Source organism: Tiliqua scincoides, chromosome 5, assembly GCF_035046505.1.
Source record: "Tiliqua scincoides isolate rTilSci1 chromosome 5, rTilSci1.hap2, whole genome shotgun sequence".
Classification (NCBI taxonomy): Eukaryota; Metazoa; Chordata; class Lepidosauria; order Squamata; family Scincidae; genus Tiliqua; species Tiliqua scincoides.
Genome location: NC_089825.1, coordinates 56,026,331 through 56,054,229, shown reverse-complemented (window position 1 = coordinate 56,054,229; position 27,899 = coordinate 56,026,331). Strand labels below are relative to the sequence as shown.

Genomic DNA, 27,899 nt, shown 5'->3' with positions numbered 1-27,899 from the left:
AGTGCATTCATCTGTGGTGCTAAAACTAATCTTCTGTACAGAACTCCTGCTCATTTGTGACTCAGGAAAGGTAATTCCCAACCATGGTGACAAATGCAAGAATAGAGCGGAAAATACAAACAGTACAGTAGTAGCTGGCTACCCAATCCTAGGCATCTCTACTCGGAAGTTAGTCAATTAAGTTCAATGGGATATACGCCCAGGTAAGTGTGATCAAGATTTCAACCTAAGAGCTGTACCATATACGTCTAAGGGCGCAATCCTAACCCACTTTCCAGCACTGATATAAGGGCAATGCAGCTCCAAGGTAAGGGAACAAACATTCCCTTACTTTGAGGAAGCCTCAGTGAATGCCACCCAACTGCAGGATGCAGCACAAGCCCCACTGGCACCACTATGCCAGTGCTAGAAAGTTGGTTAGGATTTGGGCCTAATAGATGCAAATAAAACATGATACAATGACCCTCCATGGATTATGTGAAGTGAGACTTTTTCCAAATAAGAACATTCCACGTAGCACCACAAGCTACTTTTTAAACTCCTTTTTTAAAAACACATACCGATAACAAACAACACTGTTCAGGAAAACCAAACATAAACTCTATGCTGGACTGAGGAAACTGTGACTTCTGAAGAACTGAATTCTTAGTATTAATCTTTTCTTTACCTTTCTTATTATTAAGAAATATGGATTGTCTTTGTTTATCAGCAAATCTTACCACAAGTCTTTTTCCAGATCCAAGTTTTTGTTCCTCAGTTTCTTTTCTGGCAGCATCTGTTGCAAATGCCAGCACTTGGTACCTATGGGAGAAAAAACCCAATAATGCTTTCAAAGTAATTTAACATTTTTACACTGATTATTACAGAACACATCAGAGGAAAGTGTTAAAATTTCAAGAATCCAAAAAGGTTCTGTGCTGTTGAAACTTGCCAAAAATCTGAGATGATGTCATTATAAAAGATGAGATACTGGGTAAAGTAGCTGATCAGGCTACTCAAACAGATCTTCTCAAATTTACAGCACTTTTGTCTAACCAGAAATTAGTCCCACTAAGTTCAATGGGACTTAGGGCCAGGTGAGTGGACTGTATATAGGATTGCAGTGTTACACTGTTTTATTGTTGTTAATACATAGTAAAAAGCAACACATCCAAAGTAACATGCTTAATATTCATACATACTTATAGCTCTCAACCTGCCGACAGGAAGAGACAGTAATGAAGGAATCTGTTCGAGAACTGTAAGTCAGTGGGCCAGGTAGAAGGAAGCCAGGAAGAAAACGGCCAAAAGAATAAGTCTCTTGCTCAAACAACATAAGCATTCCATCCACAGACTGTATACAGATCAAATCGCGACCTGAATAAAAAAGAAGCAAAGCAGCACATACACTTTTATTTTGAATAAAAATAACCCCAAATTATTATTGAAACCCACTCAGTGAGTGTGAGTATATACTTTTCATAGTGTATTTTCTTTAAGAAATATGTTATTACTTGAAGTCTTTTGATATCAAATTTTTAACTGACCATGATGGAGTAAGGAAAAATGATGTTTATTTACTGAACAATTCCTTTGCAAAACCTGTAATGGATTTTTGGGTTCCCTTCAGGGAGAAAAGTGAGATACAAAATGAGCAAATAAATAATTATATGGACAGCCCGGAGTGCATTATACTAGTACAGGTTGAGACTAATTATTCGCGTAGGTTCCGTTCCAAGCACTCATGTGGATGGCAAAAAACGCACTATAGCAAATCAATTTTAAAAACAAAGTTTCTTTGCTCCAGTGATTTAAAAACAGCCTTGCTGACCTTTGTGATGTAAGGTAAGAGTCATTAAGAAGACAATCCATCAATCAGTTGTCCTCCAAGATCTTACAAAGGCGCTTCACTCAGTCCCTCCCTTCACCAATGCAAAATGTTCTCCTTTCTTTCACATGCTTCAGGGGGAAGGGAGGGGTCCACTGGAGAGAGAAGGATTGATGAATTGTCATCCAACTGCCCTCTCTCTCATTAAGGAGGCTATTGTTAAAGGACTGTTCAGTTTTTTAAACTGGTTTTCAAGGGGTGCATTTTTCCCCTTCTCCAGGGATCAGCACATTCCTTCTCATTTGCAAGGGCCATTTGTGTTGAGACAAATCCATGTATAAAAAATCCGTGTATAAATAGGCTGGACCTGTACTTCACATTAAACCCATTTCTGCCCAGCCCACAGGTGTACATATTTGATCGCTGTTGCTTATATTCAACGTTGGGCAGAAATGGCTTAAATAAACAATGAATAATACGATATTCAGTGACTTGATTACATATTCGACAACACCAGCAAAAAAATTTTCCAACTGCTGTTCGACTGAAAACATACTGAGCTAATAATAATCCAACTGGAAAACTCTTCTTCTTCTCTTTGTATAGCAACCACTTACATTTAGGACCTAGTTGTATGAATGGCTAACAGAGACTGTGATTAATGCTCTGTTTCTCCCTTATTTTTTGCCTATTTTTCTTTATTTTTGGAAACTTCTACTCTTCATCAGCCTGCTTGAACTTTTCTACTCCTACTTTTCTACTCCTTTTCTCCCATTTTGTTAAATCACATTTCTTCTGGATTTTTAATAAACTAGTTACCCTTTGCCTGCTTAGTCCATGGACACAGACAATTCAATGGATTGTCACATTTGATCACTATGCAGATATTTCTATGGTTTTGATTTTTAATCAGAACACTTGGGGTTCAAGTGATCTCGGGGGGGTGGGTTTAAAGGTTAACAAGTTTATTGTAGGTATTTTCAGATCTCACAAAGGTCCTTGTTTTTGTTGTAACACACTTACCTTACAGAAATTTTTAATGTACTTTAAAACACACATAGCTTTAGTTATCTGTTTTTATTATTATACCACAGAGTTGTATAGTTATAAACTCAACTTAGTGAGACAAGTTCCTTCTTCCTGAAGAAAATCATGACTTCCCTTATAGCCACTCAATCACACCATATAATTTTTAGAATGTATCACTGTTAAACAACGCTAGCTCAAATGGGATACAGAATGATAACACACACAACACATTAAGGTTGCAGTCTTTTACAAGCTTTTGGGGGAGCAACAGCCCAGTCCTAATCTTCCCAGCACCCAGCAGAAGAGCGGTGTCAAAATGTCGACAGCTGTATCCTGTGGGGTGCAGGGAAGCTGCCAGAGTCCCCTTTCCCCAAGGAAAGCCCCAGGTCCTGCAATGGGGCTTCTCACATCAGCACTAGCTGCTTTGCCAGTGAAGACTTGAGAACCTCTGTGTCAGGCTTTTCAGCCTGACATGGAGGATAGGATCCAGCAGTCTCTGGCAGCCCCACCACCCTCCTGAGTCAGTTCCTCTTGCTGTTCCACCATCTCCCCACCCCAGAATGCCTCCCCCCACACCAAAAGGCCATACTGCCGCCTGGCGTTTCAACTTATCTCTGGATGGCATCCTCCACCCAGCGCTGGATCCATCACTGGCACGGCACTGGCACTCCTTCCTCCAAGGGTGCTGTAAACGTGCTTTATAGCACGCTTACGACACCTAGCGCTGGTGCTGAAGCTCAGTAACGAGGCTATGGTCCTTCAGAATTAGGCCCTAAGTTTCACTGAACTCAGTGAGAATCACTTCCGAAGAGGCATGCATAGAACTACGCTCTAATTGTTCAAAATGAAATAACATAGCTCAGAACTTTCTCAAGAAGCTTTGGGGTTTTTTTCTCTGCAATATCATGAGTTAATATGTTCACCAAGGTATCTGCTTTACAGTAAAATTCCTACTAGAACTATAATAAATGCAAGTGTAATATATTAATGTAATAAAGAGCAAGGTATCATTTTAAGCAAATCTCTACCAGTACTTCAAACCATTCCAATTCGTATAAAGCTGCCTTTTTGAAAGGACAAAACCCCATCTCTATTATTAAACACGTTATCTCAAGGCGTAAACGTTCTTTCATTCTTTTAGTGACTCTTGATCAGAAACACATTTCCATTATACCAAGAACTCTCTTTTTTTTTAAGCTAACAGTTTGAGTTAACAAAATCGTAAATCAGCATATTAAAAAGTATTACCATCACTTTTACAAAGAATCCTGTTTCCCTTATTAAACATGAAACAGAATGAAACAGCACATTAATCATGACATCTAAAGGAAGTTAGAGACCCAATGAAAATTAATCTTTTCATATTAGAAAGGATATATATCACTTGCATTTTATTAAAAAAAAGACTGTGTTATATAATCCATAGAAGTGTAGTACAAGAACTGCCATATTGCCTGGTACACTAAATAAGGAAAATTACCTTTTTGCTTTTGCATTTTTTTCTACAACTGTAAGCGATAAAGACCAAATATTGAACTCTACCCCTTTAAGCCCTTGGCTATAAGTTTCAATGACAACTTAAATTTGATTATTTGTGCCCAATGCAACACATTCAATTCATGATATTTTGAAATTCGTTTCAGATTTCCAAGTGGTGATAATTTTAAGACTTTCCTATTTCTCTAATGGTAAAACTCATCCATCTTTCTTGGAAATGTAAACTCTTCACAGTTTAAGGCAATGAACAAATGCTTCTTATTACTAAATTCAATACTTTTAACAGAATTATAGTTTAACATGTAGAATTTTCAAAGCATTTTCTGAACAGGCCAATTATGGCTTTTCTTAGGTTCCTACAATGAGACACATATTTTTCAAATTATATAACAAAATATATGGCTTCTGTTCAATCTAAACATTATAACATTAGAAATTGTTCAATTATATAAAGATCCACATATATACATTTACTAATATATAAATGCACATATGTATGCATATTCACATAAGCTCCTATAGGAGATAGCCAGTTGCTGAAATTTGGAACACCTTTACAATTAAACAACTAAAGTACTTTTCTTTTTGCTGTTCTCCCAACCAGGAAAAAAAACACACAAAGAATTGTTTGACTAATACATAACCATTACTTTGGCATTCCAAGATTTAGAGAATTCAACAGGTTTAACTCTAAGCAGATCGACCAAAACAACTGACACAGACATTTGGAAGGATTGCCTCAATTTCCAGACATCCCAACAGAAGAGGCAAGATGATAAAAAAAAATTTATTTACATATATTCAATAATGAATATCCCACCTTTCCCCAATAGGGAGAGGTGTTTGTTTCTGGTAAGTAAGATAGGATTACATCCTATAGGTGAGTAAAATAGAATTACATTAACATTTTGCCCAGTCCACAGGTGTACACATTTGGTCCCTGTTGCGAATATGAAACATTGAGCAGAAATGGCTTGTCTTACTTCTGAGTAAAATCAATAATAGTTTTCAAACACCTCTACCTATAGGCACTCTAATTGGCTAATCATTAGCCAGCATATTAGCCAAGATTAGCTCTAGAAATATACAATGAAAAGGCTAGTATTTGAATAAAGGTGCTGAAAAGCAATAACTGTTGGTCTTAAGATATAGAACATCACCACTCACCAGGGCCTAGGAGAGAGGAGTACAGGGGGTAATTTGTACCCGGGCCCAGAGTCAGAAAGGAGGCCCAGGAGCCAAAGGAGGGACCCAAAAATTTCCTGGGATCTTACATTTTCCCATCTCACCCAGACTCACTACCCACACAGGATGCTGGGGCCATTACCATGGGGACATCACAGCGACTACTGCCACAAGCCAAATGCAGCAGGGCCAGGAATGCATACATTCCTTAACAGTGTCACATCTGGGAGGAAACTGACCTGCTACAGTAGCTCTTTGGCTAAAGGATCTGCTAACCATGAAGGAGTGAAAAGAAGCTCAGGGACACTGCTGCGGGACTGCTGCAGAAGTTGATTTTGGTGTACACATAACACTTTCCATTCTAATTTGAGCCTAAATACAAATCTCCTGCAATGATTTTCTATATTTGAAAGATTTTGGAGAGACTTAGGACTGTGTTTGGTTTTCTGTACTACCGTATCTAGCTGCCAACATCGCACAGGCAGGTAGACCTGAGCTCTGCATTCAGAAGACTGGTAGACCTGGGTTCCAAAGACTATTCCAGCTGTTGCCACTTTCCCCCTGCTTGTTTGGCCTTCATTCCGCCCACCCCCATTGCCACCCCCCACTCACCCTCTCCCTCTTTGGGAAGGGGCCCCAAAGAAACTTTGTACTCCCTGATAGAAATTCTCTCAGAGGTCCTGCCACTCACTCAGAACAAGTGAAAAAATTCAAGGTTAATGACTGGCAAAAATTAATAATGCATAGGCAAAAACAGACACTGGACTAATATACAAAATATAATTTGAGATTAGATGTCACACTTTATATTTCTAGTTTCTGTAAATCTAACAATTTCAGAACAATTTTCATTAATTTCATAATTGCTATTATGAGATTTTTTAAAATTCTAGCCTTCAACCTGTCTTATAATACTGTATCTGCTCAATAAATGTTGGTAGTAGATTCAGCAAGGGTAAAAAAGAACTTCACACAACACTTATTGGAACCTACCAGGGATGGAAACTTGTCAGGTGATTTGAGTCCAAGTTGCAAAACACATGTGTTTTTGCTGACTCGTGTACACTCAAGTCACCTACACAGATTACTTGAGCATTGATTCAAGTCAAGACCACCTAACTCAGCACTGATTCTCCACACATACGCACTGGAGTCTGTTATGTAATAAATTTACATAACAAATAATAAATATGTTAGAGACAGAAGAGGGGCAAACGGATTTTGAAAAGGAAAATTAATTTTGGAAGAATGAATTTTTGAAAGGAGGAATATGGTGGAAAATCAATATTTGGGGGAAAATTTGAAGGAGAAATTATTTGGAGGGATTGGAGAGAGAATTAATGTGTTGGATAAAGAGTTGTGGAACAATAGAATAATAAGTAAAGTTGGGAGAAATCTGAAAAATAAATTAAATTGTTAAGAGAAAACATGCCTTCAGTATGTATTGGATAGATGGGAGTAATTGGCCAGCAGTCTGATCAGGATATTGAATTTATCTGGAACCCTTTCTCTCACGTTTCCAAAGGGTGCGTTATAATTTTGGAGAGCTGAAAAATCAGGTAGAAGTTACCCGTGCATTTGCCTCTCTCTCTCTCTCTCTCTCTCTCTCTCTCTCCCTCTCTACCTGCCCACAAGCTCTCTCTCTCTTTCGCTCACTCTCTTCTGGGGCAGTTTCAGGGAAGCCTCTTCAGCAGAAGCATCTCTCTGCACAAGGCTGTGTCTTCCCGGACTGTCAGCAAGTTGCTGTGGGCCAGAACACTCAATCTTCCGCACCATGTGCTGCGGGCCAGATTAAATCTTCCTGCAGGTTAGATGTGGTCTCCGGGTCAGGATTTGGAGACCCATGACTAGAAGATAAGAGACTGAGCTGTGACTCAAGGCTTTTCCTGGATCAAAACTTATCTCTACCACAAACTAAGTGGTAGCTTCAGACAACATATTCCCTGCTTAGTCTCAATTCCCCAGTTGCAATATGGAGATCATACCCTTCAGTAGTATTTCTCAAAGTATGCTTGTAGGAGCTCTGGGGCTCCCAGAGATGCTTTCAAGAGCTCCACAAGTACACCATAAGTGGCCACTATCTGCTCAGTACTGTGCCACTGCATGCATGAACTGGTGCTCTGGGGACCCCCAAGACTCTGCACATGTGCAAGCATGACTGCCCAAGACTCTGTTTAGGACTGTAAAGGACTCTAGAGACTGAAAAGTTTGAGAACCATTGCCCTGCAGCATCATTGCAAAGATTAAATTAAGATAACATAAGAAATGCTTTTAATATTCTCTATATTAACACTCAACTGCTGACACAGAACTGAGTAGATTCATGTAGGGCTTTGAGGTGTGGGAGGGGGAACAGGAACCAGTAGCAGCCTCTGCTGCTTTCCCCACCCTCCTCCTGGACCTGAACTGCCCTCTTGCCAAACCCTCCCCTCCTTCCCCCTGCCCCCCCACCCTGGAATGTCCCCCCCCCAACTCGGCAGGGAAGTATGAAGTGGTTGTGCACACTAACCATTAGATTGGACTCCACTTGGTCAGTCTGCCTTCTCTGTTACAAATACAAAATATGTTTTTTGTATTTGTACAAAATACAAATAATAAAAGCCAGTATTACCTGACTCAGCAAACATGTGAAAATATTACTTATATTAGAGTCAGAGACGTAGCTAGGTCATTTGACACCCAGGGCCCATAAATTTTTGTCACCCCATATGACTTAATTATTAATAATTATTGATAATTATTAATTATATTGTTTAATTAATTCACTTTTTATACCACCCTTCCTTTAAGCAGCTCAGGGTGGTGTGCATGGTTCCTCCCCTTATTTTGTCCTCACAACAACCCTGTCAGGTAGGTGAAACAGAGATAGTAATAGCCATGACAGGGAATGAACAATAATAATGGCCAGAAAAATAAATGCAGTGAATATTTCCCCACAAGCAATGGATAAAATTCTGCATCAGATGGTATATAATATGATGGTATTATTCCTAAAAGCCATGATTTCCAGAGTTTTGGTCACTAGGGTGTCACCCTTCTCCCCGGATGTCTCAGTGGCCTGTCTTGAGTTAAGGCAGTGGTTCTCAAACTTTTACCACTGGGACCCACTTTTTAGAATGACAATCTGTCCAGGACCCACCGGAAGTGATGTCATGGCTGGAAGTGACATCATCAAGCAAAATAAGATAATTAGGTAAATAACGGGAAGTCAGCCATTTCACCAAGTGAATTTTCTCCGTAGCCTGCCTGCAATAACACCCCCCCCCACACACACACACACACAAAGCAGTGAGATTTTCAGCCCTCCCCAGTGCCCACCTTACCAGTTCAAGCCTCTGTTTTATTATTTGGGGGGGTTGCTGCCTGCAATGACACCCTCCCACAAATAAAGCAGTGAGATTTTCAACCCTCCCCCGTGCCCACCTTACTAGCTCAAGCCTCTGTTTTATTCTTTTGGGGGAGTGCTACCTGCAATAACACCCCCCACACACAAATAAATCAGTGAGATTTTCAGCCCTCCTCAGTGCCCACCTTACCAGCTCAAGCCTCTGATTTATTTTGGGGGGGAGGCTGCCTTCTGGAGCATTTGTTGAGCTCCACTTTCATCCGACTGGGACTACACAGCTAGCCTTGCATTCCCCTTTGCCTGACTTGACCAGGACCCAAGGCACATTTGCTTACTCACCAGTAAACATGACCATGTGGCTTGCTTTCGCTTTCCATAGGGCTCAATACATTCTTCTGCTTGGAGGGAGGGACTTCCTTCTCAGGTGTTTTTGGGGGCTGCATTCATTAGATAGGAACCATTCTGGTGTCAATGGATTCCTCTCAACCTCCCCTTTCCGATGAACTATGGCAGGTTCGCCTACTCACGAGTAAATGCACGATATGGCTCATTTTCCATAGGGTTCAATGCATTTTTTGGTTTCTGGCTTTTTGGCCATAACTTTTGATGGAATTGAGATATTTCAATCTGGTTTTTTGCACTGCATTCCACTGGATATTCCGCATCCAATGGTATATAGCATGATGGGGTTATTCCTAACCTTTGTGATGTTAGCGATGTTGGGGCATTTGTGGTGTTACACCCCCCAAGGGTGGTACCCGGGGTGGATCACCCCCTGCCCCCTGCTAGCTACGCCACTGATTAGAATGTATATATGGGAACGTGTGTGTGTGTGTGTGTGTGTGTGTGTGTGTGTGTGTGTGTGTTTCCCATTAACTGACACGAGCAGAGATTAAAAACTGTTTCCTTCTTTTTGCGTGAAATCAATTTGAATTATAACTAGAGGTCCTCCTCCAAAAACATTTACGTTTAAAAAACTGGAGGAAGGGACATTTAGTTTGAAATTCCCTCCCAAATGGTCAGCTCAGAGGGGGAAGAGCTAACCAGCCCCAACTTGAAGGTGAGGGCAAGCACTTAGCCATTCAGTATGGCGAATTGCAACTGGAACTGAATCTCTGAACTAAAATCATTGAGCTATATCATTGCTGAACTACTTAAGAAGAAGATTGCTAGTGCAGTGCTCTTTGTAAATAAATCCAATTTAACCAGAACAGCTACATTATCTCTACTTCAATCCTGCCTTGTTCTGGTGGTGCACTAGGTAAACCAGACTCATAGACTAAGAACTAGGGAATAGTGGCAGCGGAAGGATGATTGGAAGAGTCGGCATTTCAGGATTCCGGGTTCAGGATCCTTGAGACCACCACAATAACCAAAACAACATCTTAACTTCAGATGTTCATTAGTTTTGCTTTAAGGCAGGAAGTGAGATAGTAGAGTTATCCTTTGAACTCAGAAAAAAAAGACAACTTTGCTCTGGTTCTGAAAAAAACACTGATAAATCCAAAACAAAATTTGAATCACTGCTGTATTTAAATGGGGGAAAAATATAGATATTTAACCTTACAACAAAAGCTCAGCTGATAATTTTTTTAAAAATAAAAAACTAACACCCAATAAAAATCACCCTTTCAAGATTGTAGTAAAGTAAACCTCAGTCTACCTTTCTTATAACTTTCCTGTTACAACACTGCATAGCTTTTACATATATAGTACTCTGTTATTAAAAATAATTCTTCCTCATAGCACCTTCTTTGTTGAATACTGAAACATTCTTTGCCTCCAGGCTGAACTATAATAAAAATAAAATGGATTCAGACATTTGGCTAAGAAAAGCTACCTTGTAATCTTTTTTGCTATAAAGGTTTTCTAATGTCTTAAAAATACAATTGTTTTCATTATTTCTCTTTTGTTTTGCTGTATCTACAGATTAACATAAAACAGATGTGTAATTCTGGAAGTCACTTCGTATTTTTTAAACAACATAAGAGTCATTGTGATTCTTACAATGCTACTTGTGGTGTTAGATTTTTTCAGAGAACTTGTAAAAATGCTATATCCCTTTCAACTGTTCACTTTCTAAAACAAAAAAACTCTTCTGTACTCTTGCACCGCTCCTGGTGGAATAACCCCTAGTCCTGCAGACACAATGGAGAATAAAGACTTGAAACTTCCAGGTTTACTTCATATATAGTTGATCACAAAACCATGCCCATGCCTTTTTTAGCAATCCTCAAGCTCTGTGTGTCTGGCCTTGAAACAGGGTGTTCAAGACAGGACAGGGATTCAGATGGTGTACCTATCATACACCCTGCTGTCCAATAGCCAGGCTGAGCTAGCCAGAGACTTTTAGTGTTGAGGGAATTCAACATTCTGGAAAAAGCCCTTTCCCCTGGAGCAGACCAGAACAGGGTCCAAAAGGATGGGTTTTCTGTCAAAAGGGTTGGCAACCCTGTCACTGCCTTGGCTGATCTCTGGAATGAGGAAATGGCCAACTTTGTAAACTCAATTGTTCCTGTGTGTCCTCTGAGTCAGGATGGCCCTGTGGTTTTCTACAGAGTAGCCGGCAATGGAACTCTTAGAAAGACAATGAAGGATGATGGAAGAAGACTTAGGCAAAGTTTGACCAAACACAGGTAAGAGTCTAATTGAGTCTACTCTGATGCAATGATAGTAGTGAAGAAAAACTACCTTTCAGTCACCACTGCATCCACAAAGAGCTATCCAGCATAGCTGTTGTGAATACATAGGACCTTTCACAGCTTGGCCCACAAAACAAAACAGAGAATAACTCAGTAGTTCATTGCAACCAATTTGCAAAGCCCTTTGTAGATAACATTGTTCACTTTCACCATGGCAAAGGCACAACATTGGCAGTTTGATGTGTTACCTAAGGCATCTGGTTGTCTATGGATTCTTTTCAGCTTCTGCAGCCTAAAGATGTGGATGGAATTCTGGGAAGCATGAGATCAATCTACATGAACGCTAACCCTTGACCAGCCTCACTAGTTAAACTTGCTAGGAAGGAACTGGTTGAGTAGGCACAGACCACTTGGAGAGGTCATCCTAGGGAGGGAAATGTCATCAAGAGCAGATGGTACCCTTCTGTACATTTCTTTACCATCCTCTGCTAGGAAGGCTGGGATGTTTCAGAACCAATTAGATTAGTTTCTAGAATCAGTAAAAGGCTGGATGAGAACCAGCAAACAAAAATTAAATCCAGAGAAGACAGAGGTTCTTCTGGGTAGAAAATCTGTTGAAGCAGCTTTAGTTCAGGCATACCTCACTAATAAGGTGGGTTAGGTTCCAGACCACCACCTGAAATATCACCACAAAGCACATCACAGACAGGAGTGTGTTTCGTTATGGTTTCTGGTGGGAGTGTCCCAGGAAGAAGAAAGACACTTATTTTGCCTTAAGGGCTTTGCCTTATGGGCTATGAAGATCCCAGTAGAGGAATAACATGACAGTTGGAAACAATGCAAGTCAACAAAATGGGGAAGGGTGGGAAGAAGAGAAAAATCTTGTTTCCCCCACCCTGCTCTTCCTCCTCACACCTTAACACAGTGGTAGGTTGCGACCCACCAGCTTGTGTGAAGCTGCCCTGTTCCCTTTAATGGGCTGGGGCAGGGGGAAGCAGCAAAGCAATCCCCAGGATCGCGCCCCTGCGAGGGGGGGCTATTTTTTCACAAACCATACATGCTCCCAGGGTCCAGGGGGGTGAGGGGAGCCCAGCGCAGCGCTTGCAGGGCTCTCCGCAGCTTGTAAACAGTGAAAGTTCCAAGCACGAATAAACCAGAAGTGGAATTTCTGGTTTCGTCGCACTTTGAACTTTCACTGTTTACAAGCCGCAGTGAGCCCTGCAAGCGCTACACTGGGCTCCCCGCACCCCCTGGACCCTGGGAGCATGTATGGTTTGTGAAGACATAGCCCCCCCCTCCCCCCCAGGGGCGCAATCCTGGGGATCGCTTTGCTGCCCCTGCCCCCTACCCCGCAAACACTTACCCCGGGAGTAAATCTCCCAGGAAGTTTGAGAACCACTGCCTTAACAGATCAGATACAGAGTAATAACACACCAAAGCAGCAGATCCAATGTTTCTTCAGGTGGGAGTAAACCCATATGAACTGAAAGGAACTTTCAGGAAAGGAACAGGGATGCAACCATCAGCACACTTAAGAGTGAGCTGAACACATGTGCACACAGGATCCAGCCAAACAATGGAGCATCTCCCCTACATGTATTTGTTCATATATTTCAATCTTCCAGAAAAGCTCTCTTGTGATTATCATTTTTTTCCTGAAGTGTTGGGGAGACTAATTGTGAGAGAGCTTTCTTGGAAACTGCCCCATTCCTGAGAAACTCACTGCACTGCAATGTTCAGCAGACCCCCTCACTGCTGCTTTTTTCTGCAAGTTGAAGGCATGACTATTTCTGGTAAGGCTTTGGGCTACAACTACGAACAGTGGTTCATTTTGGTACTCCCTTTGTTCCAACTTAGCTTAATTTTGATGGGCTTTGGTTTCTGCTGCTGAATTTTTTCATTGCTTTTACTGACTGGATTATTTTTAAGCTTTGTATTTCAAGATGCACTGCCTCTATAGATGGGTGATTGTGTGTATATATATTTTTTTTTCAGAAGAATAACTTCACATACAATGCATAGGATCCTGTGTTTCCAGGCACCTGTGTTAAAGTCACCATTTAGCATGTAGCTGCCAACCATATATTGATTCACACAACTGGTTTACTCTGGATCTCTGAAGTTACTCCAAAAGTTGCAGATCCTGTCTTCAAGCAAATGAACCACTGATGAGAGGAATACTGAAAAATGAGGTTTGCAGTCTACAGCACAGATTCAGTATGGTTATACAGTAAGTCCTCACTTAAAGTCATTTTGCTGAAAGTCTCTGAGGAAAAAAAAAGTTCCTGGCAGGGGCCACTGCCTACGTGGAATTTGCGCATTCTCCCCATGTCTGAGTGGGTTTTCTCCAGCCTAGAAAGCTCCCATTTATTTCAATGTTTAATATTAGAAGTGTTTGGTGATATTTTTGTGATCAGAAATATGCTGAAGGAACTTAACTCTTGTTTATATATATCAGGGATGTCCAAACACTTTGGCAGGAGGGCCACATCATCTCTCTGACACTATGACAGAGGGCCGGGGGGAAAAAGAATTAATTTACATTTAAAGTTTGAATAAATTTACATAAATGAATTAATTAGAGATGGAACTTATATGAATGAATGAAGGTCTTGCAGTAGCTCAAGGCCTATAAAAGGCCTTGCACTAAGCAAGGCCAGCCTTTCCATCACTGCCACTGCTGCATCACAGAAGTGAAACAGCAAGTAGTGGAGGAAGCCCTCATCCCACAGCTCAGGTGAGAAGTTGAACAGTCATCCTCATGCTGATAGCAGTTGCATTGGGCCAGCATGGGCTCTAGCAAGTCTCTGGAGAGCCAGAGGTTCATTGGAAACTGGAGGCTTCCTGAGGGCCTGATTGGGAGCCCCCAAGGGCCGCAAGTGGCCCCTGGATCAGGGTTTCGGCACCCCTGATATATATCATTGGACTATGGTAAAATTGATTTTGCTATGTCATCTTGCTTAAAGTTGCAGTTTCCAAGAAGTATCAACCTAACTGAGGACTTGCTGTATTGTCAGCATACGATAAGGTGCTTTAATCATACTCAAATTTTTAAAAATGTTTTTACAAGATGTAACTTGATGAACAACTACTGCACTACACAGTGTAGTGTACACAGTTGTATACAAAGGTGTATACTCTGAGCATTCCTGCATCTTCTCACTTTTTATGACGTGATCTGGTGACACAACCTAAATTTTAATTGCAAACAATTTTTTGATACAATAATAAATAAGGATGTCAGAATGTCCATCTCTTTGATATGGGCAATGTTGACACTGTTCACAAAGAAAAATGCTCTTTCTGGGAATATTCTCTTTCTATTCTAGGGAAAAGCAACAAAATGTTTTCACCCATCTTTAGTTTGATTTCAATGACTGTTCAAAGAATACAGTACATGGGAGCCCTCTGGTGGTTGCATATTTGTTGGCATCCTTCAGTCTTAGAAGACTATGGTATCGTCCTCTGAATAGTGGTTCTGGAACACAGTGTCCTCTCCAGTGCGCAAAGCCTGGGTAAAGTAGATATGGAGGATAGACTGTTTCCCATGCAGCAAATCCCCCTTCTCCACGTCACTGAAATGGTCCAAAAAAGACAGAAGCCAATACGGTTGGTTCCAGTGGGGTCGCAGGAGTTGCCAGAACGTGACTGTGTTCAGCCATGAACTGCTTCAGGGACTCTGGCTCCGGATTTTGCCTCAAGGTTGACTCCTGAAGCCTTTTCCATAACTGGATGTAGCCACAAGGCAGTGAAGGTTTGGGATCAGAGTTTTCCTTCTCTCAGATGAGCTGCCTTCCCAGGTTAATGAGTCCCATCTACCTGGTGGCTGTTTAGTCGCCTCTTACAACAAGTACAGCCAAACCGAGGGCCTATTCTTATCCCCAGCACACAGGGGTTTGGTTGCATATATGCATAAATAAAAAGAGTAATACTGTACATGTTGCACAACATTGTGAGTTCAGCAAATAACCTGCAGTTCAGTTAAAATCAAAGGGTCGATCTGTGGCCAAAAAAGTCTGGCAGGCAAATATTCTTGCATTTTCATAAAATTCAACTTAAACATTTTTCCTCCCACTGACTTATCAGAAATTGAGGATTAAAGTTATCAAATCAAGAATCACAAACCAATCCTCAAACAATTATGAGACTCTATTTGGGGAATGGGATCAATCCAAAGCGGGTGATTTTCTTTCTTTTTAAAAATGTCCTTTGGCTCCTAAGTTTTTTAGGAATATATGACAAAACATAATACTTCACATATTCAGGAGGCAAACAAGCTGACTTGCTCTTTATTCTACCACTACCAAGAAAAACATCAACGAGAACACTCATGAATAAATGGCATGAGAAGTGCAGTATGTGTCTTTTAAACGATATCCAAGATGCACATACTTTCACCCAAATCTCATTTGTGAATGGAAAATACTATCATACACATTGTAAAATGAAATACGTATTTATATCAAAGTTTCATTTGGGCTTTTATCCAAACTGAACACATACACACCCAATAATACCATGATTGAATACGAACATGAATCTGTTTTACTGAAGATTTATTTAACTGAACATGTCTATTCACACTATACTACAGAAGATCCTAAACATTCCAGCACCCACACCCCCTGCAATTTGTTCACCACCATCTGTTACCAGAGAACTGTCCTCAATTTAACTCTGTTGCCACTAGATTTCCTTATGTCAGAGCTCTTCCCTGCTTGTCTACTACAGATAACAGCCTCCCTGGTGCAACCAGAGCTTACCATTCTGCTGGGGAAGCTGCCATTGCCACTGCTATTCTCCCCCCCATGTTTGCTCCATCCCACTGCGTCTGCCAGGAAATCCTGGTGCAGATCCTGCTGGGGCAGCAGAAAACAGAAGGGGTGAGATGGAGCGTACCTGAGGGGAGAATATGATGACAATTACAGCCTCCCCCGTGGAACGGTAAGCTCCATTTACGTTTGGGAAGGAAAAGGCAGGGCACTGGATAGCAATAGGTCCTATGCCATAAGTCAAAAACAGGAAGAATCTGCATCTTACACACCAGTTTTCCTCCTACTTTTTATCCCATATTTCTTCCCACTAATTTATCAGAAGTTAGGGATTAAAGTTACCAAATCAAGAAAAACAAATCAATCCTAAACATGTTCTATGGATAAAATAAGCTAAGACTAATTTTGAATTTACCTTTGATACCTCCAAATGGCCCATAAGTCATATTGCAAGCCGTTCGCTGAAGATTGTGCTCATACATAAGTTTGAGCTGATATTGGTTGCCATGTTCAATGTTTCCCAATGTTCCTATGAAATAGAAAGAAAAAATGTTTGCAATATCTTCCTGTTATTGTGAAAAATGCAGTATAAAAAATATGGCTGTAGTTAGAATGCACTTGAAAATTATCATTAAGATCAGAATTCCACTGAATTATACACTATATGAAAGAAGGAGATAATGCAAGAAAAATGACGTCATAATATAATTACAGCTGACTTCCTAGCAGACTGGCTGGAAACTTTAAACCAAATTTTTATACATTTATTAATTTTTTTTAAAGGTGCAATATCACATTTTCTTCACAAAACACAAAATGAACATTTCAATCTTAAGGAAGCTCTCGGAAATGCTTATGGGAGCTCTCATCAAGCCCTGGAAATGCTCAAAAACGTAACTGTGACTCACTTCCGGTTTGCCTTGGAACTGGAAGTGGGTTGCAATTGCATTTTTGAGGTACAGCGAGTCCTGCAGAGGGGGCCATGGATACGATTGTGAAGATCCTATCGCCACTGCCCCACCCCTTAAGGGGGTAGCAACAGGGTTTCCCTGACTGGGCATCACCACGCCCCAGTTTGGAAACCTCTAATCTATCTGTGAACTTGATCCAGATCAATTTTGGTCATATCCTTGCTTTTGCACCTTTCACTGCTACCCTCTGACCCTGTTTCAGATAGGAATATTGTCTTATCTTTCTACATATCACAAGACTTTTTTGGGAGAGGTCAAACTATTTTCCACCACTTTTAGTCCACAGCACTCCGAAAATATTTTAAATATACAATTATCAATTATTCCAGTCATAATATAATTACAGCTGTCTTAATAGCAGACTGGTTAGAAACTGAGCTTCATGATATTCCAATCCAGAGTTTAACTTCCACTAGGCTCTTACCATGCATTCATGAACTACATTAGTATATTACACTTTCACAGGCACCATAAATATGAGTGCTCTATTGAAAGCTTTGCCTGTGGTAAATGAACATTAATTGGAAACCCCCATTTTCTTATGCACATTTTCGGTAAGAGAAGTACTTTTCTAGAAGTAGTACCATTTATTTATTTGACTCATCCAATAGCCACTTTTCTGTAATACAGGGACAAAAATCAGAGTAATTCTCCAGAAAGGCAAGGAACAAGCCTAAAATTATTTACTTTTATTACGTAATGTGTAAATTGATTTACTACATATGAAGTAAGAGAAGAGCATTATATTTTAATTAGGTGGGAGAGAATAGGACAGAGAGGTTGCAGCTGCAGCCTAAATATATTGTTTGTTTGCTTACCTGAGACAGCATATACACACAGTTTTTTGCAGTGCAATACAGCCAGATGAAGCAGTTCTGTACCACTGCCGGGAAAGGGAAGAGAAAGCAAGTGAATTTTCAAGAAAAATACATTAATTTGAGACTGATGATCCCAGTGATTATACTAAATTTTGATTAAGATTGCTGAGCTCAAGACTATTAAAAACCAGTGACATGTAACATATTGTACTTTCAGAGTCAATATATTTGACATTACATTTATACTTGTGTGTTTAATGCCTCTCAAGTCCATATTAGTGGTTAAAGGATATCTGTCTTTGCAAATCTTTTAAGCAAACAAGCTCCCCTAACGTTCTGTATACAGGTTGACCCTGGTTATCCATTGGGATTCTGTTCTGGAACTCCTAGTGTATAAAAAAAATATGTGGATTAAAAACAGTGGAAAAATAGATTTTAAAACCCACTTCCAGGGTTCTTGCCCCTCTGTTGCTCGTAATGGAATAAGGTCATGCCTTGACATCTGCATAGGTTTGATTCTGAGACTCCCTGCTAAAACCATAAAATATGTTAAAAAGCAGTTTTAAAAAATGAAAAAGTGCGTCCCTTTACAATTGTGATTTAAAAACAGTTTTTCTTACTTTTGTAGAGAGGCAGTCAGCAATTATAAATGCAAAGGACCCCCTGCATTTGCTTGGCTCAGCTGAAAAATGGAATGATCGCTTGCATGACTGTCTCTCTACAACAGTAAGAAAAACAGTTTTTAACACTGTGATTTTAAAGGGATGGATTTTTTTCCCTTCTCCAGGAATCTGCATATTCCTTCTCATTGGCAGTGGCCATTTGTGTTGAGTCAAATCTGTGCATAAAAAAATCCATGTATAACAAGGTTGGATCTGTATGTATGCAATTTAATTCTATTATTACATGGAGACAAAGGATACCTACATGAGCACCTCTACAGTTGCTAGAACATCTCTATTCTTACACATTCCTATGAACTAAGAGCACTGAAAATATTCTTTGTTAAGAAACAATTTGCAAATCAGTTTACATTAATATAGTTACTTCAGTAGAAAAGTACTTAAAAACCATATTAACATTTAAACTGACCTCCAAAAACTAGTTCAGAGGCTTTTATAGTTACCTTTCATATGCTGATCCGCTTCTCCATTTTCTGATTTCCTTTAATCATAGCATGCCATTACATCTGAACTGAGCAAACTATGGTTGATACAACAATACCTTGCACTATCATCTAGTTAGGGATCAGAGCATGGATGAAACTCAAACATGGATGAATGTCAAAGCATAGCCTTATGTAGCTGGCAAACTTATTTTGGCCAGTGAAAAATGTACATAACTAACAATACAACATATGTGAATGCATGATAAACATAAATTGACAGAAATAAAAGAAAAACAGACATACAAACATTATAGAAGGTTGGAAGAAATCAGACAAAGAAGGAAAGCACATGGACAAACCAAATTGAAATGTGGTTATAATTGGAAATGACTGAAAGAGCAAAGTGATGCAAGTCAAGTGGATGAAAAAGATATTGCTAAACTCCAAATTATGATTTGAAATCGTAGTTTGTAGTAGGCAAGCAATGTTAAAGGGAGAAGCTGTGGCTCAGTGGCAGAGCACATCTTTTGCATGCAGAAGATCCCAGTTCAGTCTCTGGCATCTCCAGGTACAGCAGGGAAAGGTGCCTGTCTAAAACCCTGAAGAACAAGGGCCACGCAGTGTCAACAAAACTGAGCTAGATGGTCTGGCTCAAACAGCTTCCAAAGTTCCAATGTTGAGCTAAGCACTAACAATAGGTGAGTTGGAACAGGAAAGAGGTCTACATTTTGCAAAAAAAATTATCCCCTTGCAAACATACCCCTTCTCCCTTCTCAGTAACAGTTCAAGAGGTCTACAAAACAGGGTAAAAATGGTTACCCATTTAAACCGAGGACAGAAGTTATAGTTTATATGCTTGATTTGACTTTGGGTCATCATTACATTGGCTATATCATCTCTGACTGGCTAACAGAGCCAACAAGGAATAAAAAGTACCAAAGCAGCTTCTAAGAGAAGTAGCAACAGGTGTGAGCCAGAAAAAAAGAAGAAAGAGTGGTACTGTTTTGATAACTATTTCAGGTTTCTTTCTATTTTGCACTAAAGATGACAAAATTTTGCTGAGCTTTAATACTAATTGTCAATTTGCATGTCACAGCAAACTATGATTAAAGGAAAGCAGCAAATGGAAACAGCAATCAGCATGCAAGAGAAGGACAGAGTGAGTGTGCCCATAGTATGTTCCAATCCTCCAAACCACAGACTAGAAAAACATTCAAATTGACCAGAGCAAGGGTTCTCAATCTGGTGGGTTCCCATCCTGGGAAGCCCTGTCTCTGCCCTTAAAGGGGCAAAGACAGTGACACGATCCCAAGGACAAGGGGCTTTCTTTACACGTATCTAAAGCCAGTGCCGGCCTCCGGAGGATGCAAGGAGCCCAACAGAGCCTTCTTCATGGCTCCAAAGCTTCCAAATGTCTTGGAACTCACTCCTGGTGCTGTTTTAGGTAAGTGTAAAAAAAAACCCTTGACCCTGGCAGTGGCTTGATCCTGGGGATTATGTAGCTGCCTTTGCCTCTCCCCTGCAACAACTTACCTTGGTTTTCAAGAGTTTGTGAACCATTGGACCAGAGCAAACAAGATCTCATTTTTAAATGACGAATTTTATAATACATATGACTTCAAGAAATGAAAATGCCAAAATTCCTAGTTTGATTCCAATATAATTGCTACAATGTAAGCCCAAGACACTTCATAAAACATATCTAGTTACTCCTTAGGGAAGCATGTTGGCTTCAATGATAACCTTACTCAGCCTATGTCTCCCAATTAGTAAGATCATTAGCAAACAACACTGATTGTTTACTTACGAAACAAATTTTCCTACTGCCACCTGTAGTATTGGTTCGCATAATTGCACTTCTAAGAGCAAATCTTCAGCTTGCATAGTTTCTCCAGGTTTTATAGGATGGGGATTATAGATTCTAAGAAATCCCATGTAGCTGCCCACAATTATTTTATCTGAAAAACAAACATTAACAAGGAATCAAAATTAAGCTCATGCTGCATTGCTATCACTGTGCAAGATGGAGCTCTAAAGGCACAATCCTACATATTCAATACACGCAACTTCAAGCAATACCTTTTTGAATAATAATCACACAACCAGTCTCCAAAACTAGTGATTTTCACTTACCTTGTCCACTGCTGCTATTATCAACATTTGCCACACATAAGCATCCTTGATCAAATTCTTCTTTGGTGCCAACTATTGCAGACCACCAGTCACGGGCTTTAAATAAAGACATTCTGTTTCAAGCCTAATGAGAAAAAAACATACTTAAACATACTTACTCTTTCTCTCTGAGTAAGTTAAGTTCACCATCATAGCAGTTATTTTTCTCATTTTAAATACTGTACCAGCGTTTGTATAAATGGCTATCATTTTTCTTTAAACTACAGCCCTATCAACTGCCAATCTGGATCACCTGACTCTGTGCCCACTAAACAAAAACATTATGGGATGTAGTTCTGTGATTCAACAGGAAAACACAGCTGTTATTGTATTGAAAGGGTTAAAAAAGCTACAGATTGCAATTCAGCATGACTAACTTCATGAGCCCAGTGGATGTCACCAACAGCACCACACCAATTCCATATCACGAGCTGCTTTCTAAAATTCAGGTGAACTTCAAATGCACTTTGCAATGCATTCTTGAGGTTGCTGTTGGAAAGAACTCTTTTGAGTGGATGTGCAAATTTTTATCCATCCTGATGTGGATCCATCCTCTGGATCATGACCACAGTACATCATATTTATTCATAAATGAAACAGCTCCACACACCAAACAAATGCTGACATACACTATAAAATGCAACAACTGTTTAGTTGACCAGAGCACCACCCCGGGACACACTGGTCAGACTGCTGACCCCTCTGACACAGAAGTAACTGCAGTGATGTGATGACAACACCACAATTACTTCTGCCATGGTCGAAGCAAAGTTTGCCACTACTGAATAAGTGGCTGGCTTTGCTCCAACCAACCACTTGACCGCACTGAGAAAGGCTGCAGGAGTGGACAAGTTTTCCTGCCTACCCCCACAGCCATTCTTGGTGCAGTTGGTCAGAGCAAAGCTGGTCCTTCTTTGGCATCAGCCAGCTTCACTCTGAACAGCTGTGGCTTGCCTGCAAGATAGGGGGGCAGGACCGTGGCAACTGGATCACTAGATCATTGCAGCGGGGATAGAATTGCTGCCTCTGGAAGACTGCCACCCAGGGTCCTCTGACCCCCCCCCTTAGCTATGCAACTGCTTTATTCTGCATGCCTCTCATTTTTTAACAAAGACATTAACACTTGCATGATCAGTACAAGAGATGGGCGCTGTGACACCAGTGAAATGGACCAATTGCAGTTGTGCAGATCATGCATTTTCCCTCCTGCAAAAGGACTAAGACCAATCTTGTCCAATTCCAACTTCCTTCAAAAATGGCCTGAGGGACTGTCTTTTTCTTTTGTTATTCCATAAAGTAAGGATCTAAAGAGATGTGTGTAGAGTTCCATATACAATGGTGCTTTCCTGACTCTCCCCTTCCCACTAGAAAGCCTTAAAAGCTATTCCTGAAGGTTGAGGGACCTTCCACAGTAGAATTCAGGATCTGCATAATTTGGAGAAATAAAGTACGGCCATAAACTTATTAGCATCTAGTTCTCTACCATAATCGCTTTGCAGTTGCCCTTATGACACAAGTTAAGGACCTCAATCCAGCAGGACACAAATAGGTAGCTCTAATACCTGCCTGCAGTTAATTAGAACAGAGGGAGAAGAGGCTTGGGAGGAAATAATCCTTCTTGGCCTAGTAATACTAAGATAGGTACCTTAATGCAAACATTTTAAACACACTCACCAAATAAAAAATAAATTCTACTTACTTTGTTAACACTTTTTTCTTATATATGAAAGTGCACTTTAAGAAAAAAATTATCCTAATATCTGTTGCACTAACATCCAACCATACAAATCACAGTGTATTTCTTTAGATACTGTCCATAATACAAAGAATGCACATGCCTTCTGGACGTAGATTTGCACCAGTAGTCAGCTGGCACTTTTGAAAAATCACTACACACATTCCTTCCAGTACTAAACATTATTCTGTATGAAATATCAGTACCCACCCACAACAAACAGTTATTAAACATTACTGAGTTTTCTACAGATCCTAGTGACGTAAGAAATGTATGTGCACGCACACCCCAGTATATCATCTTACATACACAAGAGCCATTTTGGGCATAGATACAGGACAAGAGCATAGATGAGGACAGTCTATGCATGCTGATCGATCCTTTGAATTTTTAAACTCAGAAGTTCCACCAACTTTAGCGGGATTTATTCAGGTAATTGTGTGTAGAGTTACAACTCTAAAGGGACAATCCTATGCACCATTACCTAAAAGTCTCAATAAGAACACAGGGACTTGCTTTTGAGAAAGTATATGCAGGATCAAATTCAATGGTGGAACCTGGGTGTAATTTCATTGAAGTCAGTGGTATTTACTGACTGAATAAACATGCCTAGAGTCAGAATGGAAGTGTCACAGAGCCATCCACTTTGCATGACACAAAGCCAATCTTTTTACAAACATACTAATGCTTTTGTGGCTAGATGAGTTTAAAAACATAATTTACATTTTTCTCAGGTCTGTAACCCAATTCCATGCAGCCCAGGGATGTACACATTTGGTCCCTGTTGCGTATACACAATGTTGGGCAGAAATGGCTTCAATTAACCCATTCCTGCCCAGCCCACAGGTAAACAGACTTGGTCCCTGTTGCATAAATACATTGTATAATTAATTAACCCATTTCTTTTGGACAAACTCCGGAAGTTAGTGGTAGACGGGGGGGGGGGGGGGGGCTGGCGTGCTGTGGTCCATGGGGTCACAAAGAGTCGGACACAACTGAACAACAACAAGCCCATGTCTGCCCAGCGCACAGGTGCACACAATTTATCCCTGTTAAGTATGCGCAACGTTGGGCAGAAATGGCTTTAAGCCATGCATCACAAGTTCACAAACACATTGTAGGACCTTGTTTGATCTACTTACCTGACTTACCTGCCCAAAAACGCAGCCTTCCACCTGCACCTTCCCCTTTACACAAGTGACACCAAAGTAGCACCACTAGCAGCAGCTCACCCTGTGGAGCTTGGAGTGTGTGGTGCGTGAGGGAGGAGCGTTGAGTGTGATGTGCCTTAAGGAGAGGGGCTCATCCTCTCCAGGCTCCTGTCGACTCCATAGACTGCAAGGGTCCAGTGGCTGCAGAGCAGGGGCCACCACGGGAGGAGCAGGCCACAGGCTGGCACCCTCCCTAGGCACTAGCTCTGGGGCAGGAGGATGCCAGGGGAGTCCATGGGAGAGGCAACGACCCAGCAGAGGCCAGGAGGCGCCTCAGAGCGCACTTCTCCACTCAGAGGCTGAGGAAGGGGGGAGAGGAGAGGGGGAGGGGTGCATGTTGGTACCAGGGGGCAACAGCCTCAGCAGCCACCCTCTACCCTCCCCTCTCAGCCGCCATTTTGGTTTCCGTTGTCATAGAGCCTTCACAACCAACGTCGGCTCCTCCCCCTCCCGCTCTCAAGCTCCCAGCGAAGAAGGCAAATGCTAGCGGGGACTAGTACCGCGGTTGAAACTTAGCGGCGTTCAAGGGACGCGCGGAGCATGCTGGGAGATGTAGTCTCCGTCGCGGAGGGAAGCAGCGGGGCTTGTACAGTGGTTGAAACTCAGTGGCGTTCCCGAGGAGCGCGGAGCATGCTGGGAGATGTAGTCTCCGTCGCGAAAGTAAGCCTAGGTGGCCTTTCCGCCGGTTGGGCTGTACCATTGTGCGGCGGCGGAGAAGGGGCTCCCCGCCTTTCAGTCCCTCAGAAGGTTTGTTCTTTCCCTTCCTCTTTCGGTCATTAAGACGCGTTTGCCACAAGATGGAGGAGCAAATGAGTCATTTCGTTCCAAATTTAAGGAAGCTGCCTTGGAAGCGAGAAAAGCAAGCAAGAGGGCGAGGAAACCCCCCTTACCGCAGTGGTTTCTTCCACCCGGCTACCCCCCCCCGTTTCCCCTCTTTCCTAGTGATACTCGTTCCCAACTGTCAAGTGAGCTTTTGTGGGCTCAACTGTCGCTCGCTGCGGTGAGGGAGGGGACTCCGCGGTACGGCGCTTCCGCCCCCTAGCGTGGAGGCTCCTTGACCTGAGAGGGCCACCCTGAGGGGGAAGGCAGCGCGCGGGCCTCGGTCAGCCTCCTCGCGCCCCCACCCACAGCTCCGTTCGCGGCTGCCGCCATGGACAAGAGCGCCGTGGTCAAGATGGGAGCGGTGGCCAGCGCCAGTGTGTGCGCCCTGGTCGGAGGGGTCGTCCTGGCCCAGTACATCTTCACCATTAAGAAGAAGACGGGCAGGAAGACCAAGATCATCGAGATGGTGAGCTCCGCCGCGCGCCCTTCCCCAGCACGTGTTGCCCAGCCCGCTCTGTGCGCGTCTACTCAGAAGTAAGCCCCACTGTGGTCAATGGGGCCTACTCTCCAGTAAGTGTGCATAGGGCTGCAGCCTTAGAGCCCAATCCTGTGCATGTCTACTCAGAAGTAAGCCCCACTATAGTCAATGGGGCTTACTCTCTGGTAAGTGTGCATAAGACTGCAGCCTACTGCCCTGGAGAGAGCTTAGTACCCACTAGGGCTGCAGTCCTATCCACACTTTCTTGGGAGTAAGTGCCATGGGACTTACTTCATGCGACTTAAGGTGCAGCCCTAACCAACTTTCCAACACTGGCATAGCTGTGCCAGTGAGGCACATGTTGCAACCTATAGTTGGGGGGCAGTCACAGAGCTCTCCTCAAGGTAAGGCAATGTTTGTTCCCTTACCTTGGAGTTGCACTACCTCAGTGCTGGAAAGTGGGTTAAGATTGCGCCCTTTCTTACTTACATGGGACTTACTTCTGAGTAGACGTGCCTAGGATTGCGCACTAAAAAGTTTAGTCCTGACGGATTCTGTGGGGCTTTATTATTCTCCAGCACTGCATGCAATCAGCCCAAGAAGCCTGCAGCCCTGTGAGCAGTTTTACGTAGGACTTCATCCCATGGGCTTCAAGAGGGTTGAATAAGGTAAACACGCTTAGGAGCCAGCTGCAGTCCCTTGCACGCACCTGTTTGAGAATAAGTCCCACTGAAATCAATGGGACTGTCTAAGCCGGAGATTTTCAACCAGTGTGCCACAGCACATTGGTGTGCCATGAATGGTCCTCAGGTGTGCCATGGGAGTTTGGGGGATGGGTCATTTATTAGTAAGGCCATAGGGGCATGTGAGCCCCCCACCAGCAGTTTGGTGTGCCTTTTCAATTGTCAAAAAAACTGATGGTGTACCTTGACAGTTTTAGTGCCTTGTCAGTGTGCCATGAGATGAAAAAAAAGGTTGAAAATTGCTGATCTAAGCATCTTCTCCCATGGGTATTGGGGGGTAGAGGCAAACACAGAAGGGTGCAAGCGTACACGCATTTATTTGGAAGTCAGTCCCAGGAACAAAACTGGATTCGCTTGTAAACACAGCTAGATTGCCTAGCTGCAGTACTGTGTTCTCTTTGAGTGAGTCCTTTTTGAAAGGTGGCTTGTGCAATCCAAAGTAGTGCATGTAATTGTGGGCCCAGTCTTATCCAAGTTTCCAGTGCCAGTGCATCCACAATGCAGCCCTGAGAAAAGGGAACAAACCTTCCCTTACCTGGAGGAGGCCTGCATGACTTCATCCTTACTACAGGATATAGCATATGTTCTGTGGGCATGGCTGTACCAGTGCTGGAAACTTGGTTAGGATTTGGCCCTTACACCTTTGTGAATATGTATTTGAGCCCAGCACTAATTACATTGGGTGTTTGTGTGCAGACGAGACTCTTCTGTCTCCTATGACAAGATTTTGGGACAGAAACCATACATTTTGTCCTGGATTAATTTGATGAAGAATTGATACTTCTCCAGTTTCTGTGAATGTGAGGCTGTAGTTCACCCATAAACAAATTGAAAAGATGAAAAAAATTTACTCTTGGTTTTCCTTAGCAAATGTTCCATCACTTAATGGGGATTAGGTATTACTTAATACTTAACAATCATGTGATTAAAAAGTCTTTTTCACCACATTCTTAATGATGAAGTATTGTGTTATTATTCATAAAGTTGACTTTACTATGTTAATACTACTTTATTTTGCTATATAAATGCTTTGTGAACTTTTTGTTGTGAACTTTTGGGGTGGTTCTCTGTCCCAGAGGGCTCACAATCCATTCAAAAAGGGGGAGGATGCAGAAGAGAAAGCAGCAAACTCTTATTGGAAAATGCAGAATGCTGGGATAAATGGGGTACTTAGTCTCCTCTTGCTAAATAAAGAGAGCCACCACTTTAGGTGGTGCCTCCTAGCAGGAGGAGATAGTGGTATGGATAGTGTATTTCTGTACTCAAGAGAAGTACCTAACCAGAGATTAAGTATTGCAAAATCCCAATTGTCATCCTTTGTATGTAGAAATGGGACTGATGGGTCTCATAAATCACACAGCACTTCTGGGGATGGCCCATCAATCTCCCCCACCCTTTCCTTTCTTGCTTGCCATCATGACCTTTCTTTGCCTGGCCCCGAAAAGCTAGTCAGCTTAGCTCCTGCAGTTAGAGAAGAGCAGAGGGCAAGGACCAGCTAAAAGGAAATGAGGAGAGATGTAAAGAGGAGGTGGCAGCAGATGAAGCAAAGATGGTGGGGGCCCA

At 41.8% G+C, this 27,899-nt stretch overlaps 2 protein-coding genes across 3 annotated transcripts in view; one reads left to right on the top strand and one right to left on the bottom strand.

Moving 5' to 3' along the window:
• BBS9 (Bardet-Biedl syndrome 9) overlaps positions 1 to 24,710 on the bottom strand; it is a 281,323-nt gene extending 256,613 nt beyond the window's left edge. Inside the window, exons 1-7 of one of the 2 annotated variants that reach the window (XM_066627037.1) lie at positions 24,225 to 24,710; positions 21,309 to 21,432; positions 20,983 to 21,133; positions 18,068 to 18,132; positions 16,694 to 16,807; positions 1,182 to 1,356; positions 720 to 801 (exon numbers count right to left, since the gene is read on the bottom strand). In XM_066627037.1, the coding sequence (XP_066483134.1) occupies positions 720 to 801; positions 1,182 to 1,356; positions 16,694 to 16,807; positions 18,068 to 18,132; positions 20,983 to 21,133; positions 21,309 to 21,420 (699 nt within the window). In that variant the 5' untranslated portion in view covers positions 21,421 to 21,432; positions 24,225 to 24,710. The remainder of the gene's footprint in view (positions 1 to 719; positions 802 to 1,181; positions 1,357 to 16,693; positions 16,808 to 18,067; positions 18,133 to 20,982; positions 21,134 to 21,308; positions 21,433 to 24,224) is intronic. The other variant, XM_066627038.1, reaches the window with a different exon arrangement.
• A 725-nt stretch (positions 24,711 to 25,435) lies between these two features.
• The window catches only part of NT5C3A (5'-nucleotidase, cytosolic IIIA), a 37,444-nt gene continuing 34,980 nt past the window's right edge, over positions 25,436 to 27,899 (top strand). Inside the window, exon 1 of the mRNA XM_066631046.1 lies at positions 25,436 to 25,581. Within this exon, the coding sequence (XP_066487143.1) occupies positions 25,444 to 25,581 (138 nt within the window). The 5' untranslated portion in view covers positions 25,436 to 25,443. The remainder of the gene's footprint in view (positions 25,582 to 27,899) is intronic.